At 39.5% G+C, this 10,591-nt stretch overlaps 1 protein-coding gene across 1 annotated transcript; it reads left to right on the forward strand.

Annotated features, from left to right (window-relative positions):
* Window positions 1-14: 14 nt before the first annotated feature.
* rpz4 (rapunzel 4) lies at window positions 15-8,017 on the forward strand. The gene is made up of 3 exons (XM_026184694.1): window positions 15-778; window positions 4,664-4,728; window positions 4,858-8,017. The coding sequence occupies exon 3, from the start codon at window positions 4,870-4,872 to the stop codon at window positions 6,043-6,045; it is 1,176 nt and encodes a 391-aa protein (XP_026040479.1). The 5' UTR covers window positions 15-778; window positions 4,664-4,728; window positions 4,858-4,869; the 3' UTR covers window positions 6,046-8,017.
* Window positions 8,018-10,591: the final 2,574 nt, after the last annotated feature.

Consider the following 10,591-nt stretch of genomic DNA (forward strand, 5'->3'; position numbering starts at 1 on the left):
AAGGTAACATGGATCACCGCTATATCAGACAGAGATATATTCATGCTGAGAACCACTTAGAGTCACAATTATGTGTACTGTGGAAGGAAGCCAAAGCACTCATGAAGGCTTTAAGAATGATTTAAGTTCACATTAGAGCAGTAGAGCTCGTCTAATCTCAACAAAACAATCAAACAAACAAAAAATAACCACTTAAAAAAATTCAGGTGCCCTGTTATAAAAAGATAAGATAACCTTTGTTAGTCATACAGGTGGAATTTTTTTTGTTTTGTGTGTGCACAAATGACTAATACTGTGGTAGATAGTGCCATTAATATTACCCACTCTCCAAATAAAAGCCTATTTAAAAAAAAATCAAATATTTTGCTGTGTTTGGTGCTGTGTGGGAAACCTTTCACATACGATTAATGTTTTACTTTCATCCTTAATAAACTAAAATTACGGATATTTTGTCATCCTTTGTTATCGTCGTTACTCTCTTATTTAAAGGGTCGTGTTGCGTTCAAACGAACTCAGTCAGATTAGCTCTTTAACGGTTATAATGCTGTAATAACATGCCTTTGTTTATTAGATGGGTGGAGGCCGATCTGTATACAATATCAACAACAGACTATTATGCTCACAACTGATTTTCCCTCCACCACCCGGGATTTTTTCTTTTTTCTTGTACTTCTTCTGGGTTTGACTGGGTGTGTCTGCTCTCTGTAACATGAGAGCCACATGACCAATAGGAAGGCAAACAGTCTGGAAGTTAGAGTTCTTCCGCAAACTTTATGAGGTGAGTCCGTTTCTCTTGAAAATGTTTCATAGTGGACAGGCACATTTTAACTGCGTGTGAGCAGAGACATTATAAGGGTCCTGTGGCGGTAGTGTTAGTGCTGATGAGTGGAGGATCGATTCAGCTTAATCGACTTCATGCCACTCTCGTTACATAACCGAGCTGTTTTTTTTTAAACCCGCTTTTTGTTCACTGCTGTTAAAAGTCCTCGTATATTTTGTTAACGCGGGTTGTTTTAATAAAGCGGAGTGGGTGATTAGACGAATCTGCAAAATTTAATGCAGTTCAGGCAAAACTTTTATGGGCGTTGGTTGCCAGATCTGGTGCCACCGCTTTACTTTTTCCAGGAAGTGCTTGTTTTTTTAATCCACTGACGCGGCTGCGCTGTAACGCAAACCTAATCTGTGGTGTGAAGCTGCTGTGTTTGTTTGTTTCTCTGCCCATCAGATGTAAAACGATACAATTACAACCCTCGCGCGCGGACTGATCGATACTTCATCCATTAAGAGAGCGCATTTAACAGAGCGTTAAGTTTTTTCCCTGCTCAGTGGTCAGACTGAGTGGTCAGCTGTCAGATGGAGGGTTTGTTCTACTGTCCAGATGAAGCTGGCACTAAAGTCAGTGCAGATAGCGCATGCGCGTTGTGCGTTTCTTGCCACTGCACAGATCCTCATATAAATTTGCCATTGGCATATCACAGTGTTTAAATTCTGCACAGTAATAATAGATGAGAAGAAAACCGTCACCCTGGCTGATATTTTTATTATATTGCTCTTTGAGACCGTATCAACGCATAAGCAGCATATTATTGGTCAGTTCAGTCCTGAGCTGACAGAGCCAAAGCTTACGCCTCTCCAGTGGGTCACACACAACTGAAAGGTCATCATAGTATTAATGTAATACAAAAAAGATAAAGACACTTTTATAATGTTTGCTGATTTGTAGAATATACTGTATTTACCCTCCTCTTTGGTCTTTGAGTACTTAAAAAGGAAAATTCATGTTTGTATAACTGTGAACAACTTAAAGATACCTGAAATGTAACTAAATAACCCAAAAATCACAGAAATCATTTTGCATTTTCTTTAGATTTTTAGTGTAAACGCTTGATCTGAAAAGCCCTGGAGTTAGAAAATATACTGGTCAAATAGGAGCAGCAGAAGAATGACTAAAACAGCATCTAAATGGCAGTACACAGACTGCGGTGTGCATCTCTGTTATGTGAGCCGCAGCAGCTCTTTGTCTATGAAAATGTGATTTCTTTAAGCACTTTTATGTTTGAAGCATCTGCGTGGAGGTGTTTCATGCACTCAGACTGCAGTTACAAAACCCACGAGACCCCGAGAAGTAGCGAAACCGAGAGATAACATCAGTGGAAACATTTTTTATGCTTAAATCAAATGAGATGCAGTAACTGGAAATGCTCTAAACCCCTGCTGGAATTTCCTACTTTGCTGTTTTTCTTAATTTTTAGAACAAAATTGCACAAATATAACATCCTACATATGTTATATTTGAGAAACAGCCAAGTGAACAGCCTTCCCGTTTCCTCTTTGCTTTCTGGGTTGCTGAACATATCATATCCTTTATATCACTTTTTTTGTTGAAGAGGTTTGTGTTTGTTTATTCACAGGTGTGACACTTTGAGGATAGAGTTCTTGTGGAGAGTTAGATGAAATTAATCATATTTCTCCATAAATATGAAGCAACTGATTAGCTTAGTTTGTCATAAAGACTGGTAAACAACATGTCTGGCCCTTTCCCAAAGAATTCTTGGCCGGGAGCAGTGACTTTGACTCCAGGCCAAAATGTAGCCAATAAAACATAGCTAAACCCCAAATTCTTTTGCGTTTAAGTTTTTGTATAAATTAATCAAACAAGATGAACATTTACTGGGCACTTTATTAAGTACAAGTGTAAAAATCTAATGCAATCCAGTGCAACAGCTTTCCCCTCAAATAAAGATTGAATGTGTTCAGTATTTGCTGACATTGTCAAAAAGGCAATATGTCTTTTTTTATATATTACTTAGGTTATAGTCAGAGATGATTACATCTAAGTTTCTTTCATTTCCACCACCCATTGTGCTGGTTATAACGTTGTTTTATTGTGAGAGGATAGCTTCTTATCTGCATCCTGCCAAGAAAAACGTAGGTGTGTTTTCAAAAAAGGCCAAACTATTCCTTTAATCTGTGTTCAGATTTGCTAAATTCTGATCACCTGTCTAGACATCCTTCGTGCTGATGTCTGATAGCTGCAGAGGTGTGAGATGCATCAGCCTGAGAAATGGTGCTATCTACTGCAGTTTAGCCACATAACCCCCCCTGGGACAGACTTGACCTCAGCAGAAAGATAAATGAGCCTACAGATTATTTTCCATTGTCTTGTTGCCGTGGTAACTTGCTGAGTTTCACTGGAAAACGCACCCTCGCCCAGCAAGTTTAACCTCTTTACACTTAATCACTTCCCACGCCTGCTGCTCTGATATCGACTGAGGAGAAACAGCACTGCTGCTTCTCACTCAGCTCCAAATGAAACACACCATGTGAACAAGACCAGAAAGCTGAACTGAAGAGTGTGACGGCAGATTCTTTACCGAGAGCTGCAAAATAAACAGTCACAGTGGACTGTTTTTTTTCCACACAAATGAAAGTTTCTCCCAAAATTGCACATTTCCAGATTTGCACCAAGGACATGTCTGAACATGCCCAGGAAATCAGTTAGTGTTGCTCATGCTGTGAGTCCTGGAATTTGGAAATGTTCAGACTAAGACTTTCCAAGTTCAACAGGGATCCGGTTTTTAGGCTGAAATGAAGGGAAAACTTTTTCCCCCTGCATATCAATAAATGCACAGCATGCTTTAATTTGTGGAAGGGTTATTGCCATCTTGAATTTAACCCTTGATTTTACTTGCTTGATTAGCTTTAGGAAAAGTTCACTGCTTCGACAACGTTAGTCCTGCATGTAGAAAAGTGAAGCCCATCCAATATATGAGACTAAAGGATTCTTTACAAGCCCTCATATGTCTGTCATGACCTGTTTCACTTCTATAAACCCAGAGCATCGAGCACACACACCTTATGTGTGTCGGTTAGCAGCTTTGGTGCTATGGCCATTTTTAACGCTTTGGAAATGACAGACTTTCACTACTCAAAGTGAAGCTTTCAGAAATATCACACCGTCTTCCTTTCGTTCAGCTTTTATGGGAACTGATCTGTTGCCAGAAGCTCATGAACTGTCCTGACTTCACGTGTTACACTTTTAGAGACTTCCTGATAATTTTGGCCTTGAGTTTTCAGTTTTTCCAGACATGTTTTCAGTCTTTATGTTAAGCTAAGTTGCTGGCTACAGCTTCAGTATAATGTTGAATCTATTTTATAATTTAACCCTTTGCAAAAAAGGCAACAAAATAATGGATTTCAAACTCTTTCGGCATTTAATTTTACTTTTAACTTGGAAAACAGCCCATTGAACAGTGTGACTTAAAGAGGAGATAGTTGCATTTAACAGTCCAAGTACATAATTTAGTTCCACATGCTTTTATTCTCTGCAAGTTTGCCATGGTAAGCATGTGAGCTCTGTGTTTCTCCGTTAGGCTTGGCTTGGCGTGGCTTGAAACCAGTCAGTGCTCCTCCATGTTGTCTTTGCATAATAGTCACTCTGTTGAGGAATAGCTGTTTAAGTTGAATGTAAATGTAAATGTAAATGTTGAGCAGGTACATTTTACCTCCCAGCGGTTAACATATGAATAACATGCAGCAGTTCAGCCCATACCAGTCCTCCGTCATTACTGAACTCTCTTGGCATTGTTGAGTCATTGCTCTTTGGGTGTGACTAGCAGCCAGCACTGAAGCTCACTTGGCTGTTTCTCTCTTTCCTTATCAGTGTTTGCTGCGTAGTAAGAAGCACAAGGCCTACAGTCTACAGTCCAACAACACTGGAACAGAGCTGTAAGTAGAGTTAGAAGACCAAAAACCGACCCCTCAATCTCTGTTTTACTTTGACTGTTGTTAATATTACAAGAGGATCAGTTCTGACTGTTTCTAAGAATGTGATTGTTTTTCTTCGGTCTGAGACAGACGTCAGCAAAGATGGCAAATCCACTACAGAAGCTTGTGTCTGAGAAAAAGGACATGGTGGAGACAGTGATGGAAGTGTTTGAGCAAGGAGCTGAAGTGGTGGCCAGCATCGCCGGTGACCTCTTCCCCGTCTTCTCCATCGCAGCCCCGATTGTCAAGCTGGCTCTGGACAACGTGGAGAGCAAAGAGGCCGCATTCATGAAGGAGCAGTTTCAGAAGGTCAGAGATCGGCTGGATGTAGTGTCTGAGGAGCTTCAGCGGATCAACGAGGAGATCAAGAAGAGCGGAGTGGATTCTACGTACTTCCCCGTTGAGGAAAACATTACTAATCAGTTCAGGAAGTACATGGACATCCTCAACGCCAAACCTAAGTTCCGGGAAGTGAAGAAGAAGCTCTTCCTGGAGCATTTCGCCAAGACCGGAGGCGACAAAAATATTAACACCCTATACAACGTTGTGATGGGAGAAAGTTTCTCTGGGGAACCTTTGCTCGAGATCATCCTTAACTATGAGGAGAAAAATCGCCGGGTGATGGAAGACTTTTGCGCCCGTCTGAAGAAGCTCTTCTGCATTGCGCTCATTGCACTGCTGGGCCACGCTGCTCTGAAAGGATATGACGAGGAGGACGATCTTCTGAAAGAGTGGGGTGAGAAGATGAAGGCTGTCCAGGGTAAAATGAACGCTGTCATTGAAGACTGCATCGTCAGCTTCCCTAAACAAGCTGAAGAAGACTCCCGACGACTGGTGAGAGATCAGCAAGATTTAACCAACCAACAGCTAGCTGATGCTATGGTAGAGAAGCTAAAGAAGAAGTATGACTGGGTGGGCTGGTCTGTGCGTATATTTAAATCTCCTTCAGGCCTGTTTGTCAACAAGAGGGATTTCCAATGCGCAACGGGAAAGAACCGCTTCCAAGTGCCTTCATCGGATGAGAAACTGAACGTATGGGTGTCCTACAGCTCCTCGCCTGAGCCTGTGGACAAGAGCCACATCCAACAGCTGATCCAGTCTCAGAAGAAACTCACAGTGGTTGGGGTCGCTGAGTTCCTGTTCGAGAAGTTACCCGGCGACTGTGTGGTTCACACAATCAAATCCACCAAAGACCTGGCCTGCTCGTGGAGCTTCGAAGATGAACTTCACTACTGGGAGGAGCACAAAAACTTCTACGTCTGTGTTCACTCAGCTTGATGTTTTAGACACTGAACAAAACTCCAAAAGTTGCTCATTCTGTGTTTGTGTTTGTTTGTGTACCACATCATCATTTCTGCACAGATAATTGGTGCACCTTCATCTTTAACCTTCATCTTGGTTGCTCCTCTGGGCAGTTATTTTGAAGCCCTTATCTAAATGAATGGGTACAAAGCCAGATTATTTACTTCAGTGGTCATTAGAAGATAAAAAGACGTTTCTTTCAAAAGAACGGTTAAAGTGATTTGTTCTCAGCAGTTATGCTTCTACTAATGAAAAGTTTGATAATGTTACAACTCATTTAATTGCTCAGTCTGGAGTGACGACACAATCAGTCGCTGTTCATCTCACCAGCACACGGAACAGACATTTTGCATATATAAAAGGAGAAGACATGTTTAAACAGTTACAGTGGTCATGAATATGGCTAATATGTTTCCCAGGTGTTGATTAGGGTCAAAACATCTGCAGTCTTTGCCATTAAGGAATTTCATAGACTTTCATAGGTTTGTATTCACGATTCTTGTAGTACCAGTGTCTGATATTATACAGTATATGCCTTCCCAAACTGCACTTCCACAATCATTTTTTTATGCTGAAATGTTCTTTTTTCTGACATTTATCCACAAGAAGTTCACATAAACTAGACTGGAGAAAAGGCACAAAGAATTGTGAAAACAAAAATACAGAGAAATGAAACAGCAAACATGGTGGTTGATCCACGGCTGAAATGTAGTGGAGCGTGATGTTCCACAGTTCAGGTTCATGATTGTGCTTAAATTGTGTTGTGGGAGGCATATTTTTTTGTTATCTAGTAAAGCTATAGGTAAGTGTGCCATTTTCCTTTTTTTCCTGCTAACTCCAAGCATAACGATAATAAGTGTGGTATATGTGTCACCTAAAAAAGCTAAAAAGTTTTTTAAACATTATTTTGGGACAAAATTCCCAAACTCAGGAAGCATTTTCTTGCTTTCCCTTGACCACAGAAATGAATCCTGAGGCTGTCATCCTGTTCAGAGAGAAAGGTTTCAAAATAGCCCAAATGTGCCTGAAGGCGTTGCTAAGGTGGCTGCAGAGTAGTAAGACTTTTTCCAGCGTTGACCAAACACAACTGAGCTTTGTTTCTTTCTCAAGACAGATACAAGTGCTCACCTCTTGGCTTACTTTGCATTAGTGTAAATTGTATCATTTTTTATGAAAGTTGTGGGTTTGAAAATTTTTACAGAAACTTTGCCAGGAGCTAATCAGCTAATATTTTCCACTGTTATGAAATTTGGGAGGACGTGGGACTTTGTTGTTACGGTTCATCTGTCACAGAGAGATTGTGCTGGTGCTGATAAGTGCTGACGTCGCCCTGTTGAGGACATCTACACCAAAGCATTTGAGAGAAAATGATTCCAGGCAGAGAGACTGAAATGGAAACTATTCTTGTTCTCAGTTGGTGAAATAATACGGTAATAAATGTCTTCACTTGAAGCTGTACAGCACACAGCACAAGAGCTCACAAAAGAAAAGGGCTCAGTTTTTATCCACACACCCTGTTACTGACATGCTGAGGTGCTGTTTTGTTTACAGACAGGTGCCTAAAATATTCTTGTGTCACAATTTTGCCTGTGAGGTTGTGCAACATAAACTGGAAGTTTGAACGTACTCAAAACCCGACCTTCACTTTGTTGAGGGTATAAACAGTTTTGGGTTTTTTTTTTGTGAGATCAATCTTGGGTTTGGGATATGAAATTAATAGATTTTTATTTAGATTTTAATACATAAATTGTATAATCTGACCACTATATGGACTCTACTTTATAAGGACAGTAGCAGCTGCTCATAGTTTTCCACACCACTATAACCAATCTGTGTTTCTTCTGTTTCTTTATTATTTTATGTTATTATATAAGTCTAATAAATTCTACTAATTATCAATAAAATTGTATGCAACACCGATTTGAATATAAAAATGATTGACAGAAAATTCTTATGTTGCACATCTGTGTCATATTATTTCCATACAGTGTTTTGAGGAAATTAGTGTCTCAGATCAAATTTTATGCACAAAAAGCACTGAATGTAATAAAGCTTCCAAGTAAACATAATCATGCATCTTTTCTTTGTTTATCTGAATTAATTTCTTGCAGTTGCAGTTTGCGTGTTCGTTATAAGATCCAAACTGTTTCTAACTGGAAAATGTTTTAATCTGGGATCGTTTTGGCTAATTAGTGTTAAGTTCTACAAAATAATTCAAGACCTGATTTACTACTAAAACAAAAAACATTATTTATTGACTCCAATGTTGTCAAGACATTTATTCATCAGAATATGTGTCTGTTACTCAAACTTTCTATATTTTTATTGAATACTTTGCTGATTCTTGAGGGTGAAATCTCACTCAAAATCTCAATTAAAAAGTCAGCATCAGCAGCAGAGTGGCTCCAGCTGACACTGGTACTTCAGCGGTCATTCGTACTGCATTTGTTGTAAAAGAACAAACATAACTTGTGCACTGAACTATTTGTTTTGTACTTTAAAAAAATCAACTTGATAAAGACATCCTCAAATTCAGTCACTAGTAAATATGAAGATGTGAAATCAACATTTGACTGGTCCACAGAATGAAATGTGAAGCTGAAACACAATCACCAAAAAACACCCTGATAAAAGTTACAGTTTTACCTCGTTCTAATCACAAATGTAAATTAGAGAATATTTATCAATCTTATCAAAAAGTCCATAAATTTTGATCTTAGAGAATCTGCTCTGAAGCTCCAGCTCTACTAAACTTGATGCAGAGATGAAGCCCTATTCATTAAATGTGATAAGTAATTGCGTTATTAGGACAAACCCAGTGATCTTGACCACTGCATTCTATATCTTGGTATGGAATAATTTCATCACACCAGCCAGTCCATCCATTCATTTTCTACCACACAGGGAGTTAAAGCCTATTCCAGCTACAAAAAACAGGAGACATTGTGCACAGGTTGCAAGTCTGTTGCAGGGCTAAAATAGACAACCATTCAGACAGACGGAATTGAGAATCAACCTAACCCAACTAACTACATGTCTTTGGACTGTGGGAGGAAGCAGGAGTGCCTGGAGAGAACCCACACAGACACGGGAGAATACACCAGCTGGCCATCTGCTGACGTAACTACCGTGCCACCGTGCTACCTCCACCAGTCAAGATCTCAGGGAAGCAGCAGAGAGAGACCTTCAGTTATCTAGAAAGAGGAAAAGAGGTAATATTACATAAAATTCTGCCCCATTGAGACTGAGTAAGATATTTAACTCTCAGCTGTTCTGTGGCTATTTTACAGCTTAGAAAAAAAGGAAGGACATTATGGTTTTCTAGTTTGGAGACACCCAAAGTGCTCTGTAATTATGTGGTTGTGGCTTTTCTATCTTCGGCATACACTCATGTCCCAGCAGTCCTGCAACGCATTGCACTGTGGGTCATGTGCCCCAGCAGAAATGAACAAGTGCAACAAAATTCCAGTGTGTCAACGAGATATTTATAGAGTTTAAAATAAATAAATAAATAAAATGAGTAAATGGAAACATAAGGAGTGTCACAATATATGATGCTTTACGCTTATTTTAATGGTTTAATTGAGGGCTGTCAGAAACATTTTAATAATTTATAGATGAAGGAGGAGGAGGAGGAGACCAAAGACAGACTGAAGTCCAACATTCAAATCTTTAATCAGTAATCTGAAAGTCTCAATGATTTTTGCTTAGCAAAGCGGGAAGCCATGGAGAACTAAACAAAAACTAGAAGTAAAACTAATGTGAAGGTGAATGATTTCAAAACAAAATGATCCAAGAAAACAGAGATGAAGAACCATTACCAACTGCTAAAAAATGAAGCCCCCACACAAGTCCAAAAACCTGCAGTTCCTCCAGTGTCCACTTGAGGTTGGCTCCAAAACTGAGTCAGTCCCCCACAGACTCCTGTGTTAAACTGTTGAACTTTACAATAGAAAAACTACCTTACAGGGGAACACCTCTGAAGAGGACAGCTCTCATTAGGGGTGCAATCTGGGACTCTCCACCAGCCGCTTTAAAACTGAAGAAGCAGCTTGGATGAAGGCAAAACATCTACAAAAACCAAACGAAGACTACTATTACCTGGATGACTGAGATCTTAAACAGACCAACTCTGAGAAGGTTTTACTGATCTTTGCTCAAAATGATTAAAACTCATAGAAAGATGAAACCTTTGACAAGAACTTGTAAATTAGTTTGCTTAGTCTAGGTTGGGAACATGTGGTCTGGTGTCTCAGTCCTGTCTGTATATGCATCTACTCTTTATCATGTTTACGTTCAAGGTCGTGAATTTAATACAGCAAGCTTCAACAGACTTTGATAGTAAAATGAACGGAGAGAAGACAAAAGGATACAAAGAGAAGTTTAAAGAAAACTCAAACAAAGCAACTGATGCAGCAAAATTATACACAACACTGCCTGTAACTTGGATTTAAAGCTTATAATATAATTTAAAAAAAGGCCATGGGAGAAAATCAGAAAGCAGAGAGAAAACTATAATTGC

The sequence above is a fragment of the Astatotilapia calliptera genome, chromosome 11 (assembly GCF_900246225.1).
Source record: "Astatotilapia calliptera chromosome 11, fAstCal1.2, whole genome shotgun sequence".
NCBI lineage: Eukaryota > Metazoa > Chordata > Actinopteri > Cichliformes > Cichlidae > Astatotilapia > Astatotilapia calliptera.

Bases quoted from the DNA above. Each gene is read 5' to 3' on its own strand.
- rpz4 (XM_026184694.1), top strand. From the start codon at position 4,870: ATGGCAAATCCACTACAGAAGCTTGTGTCTGAGAAAAAGGACATGGTG.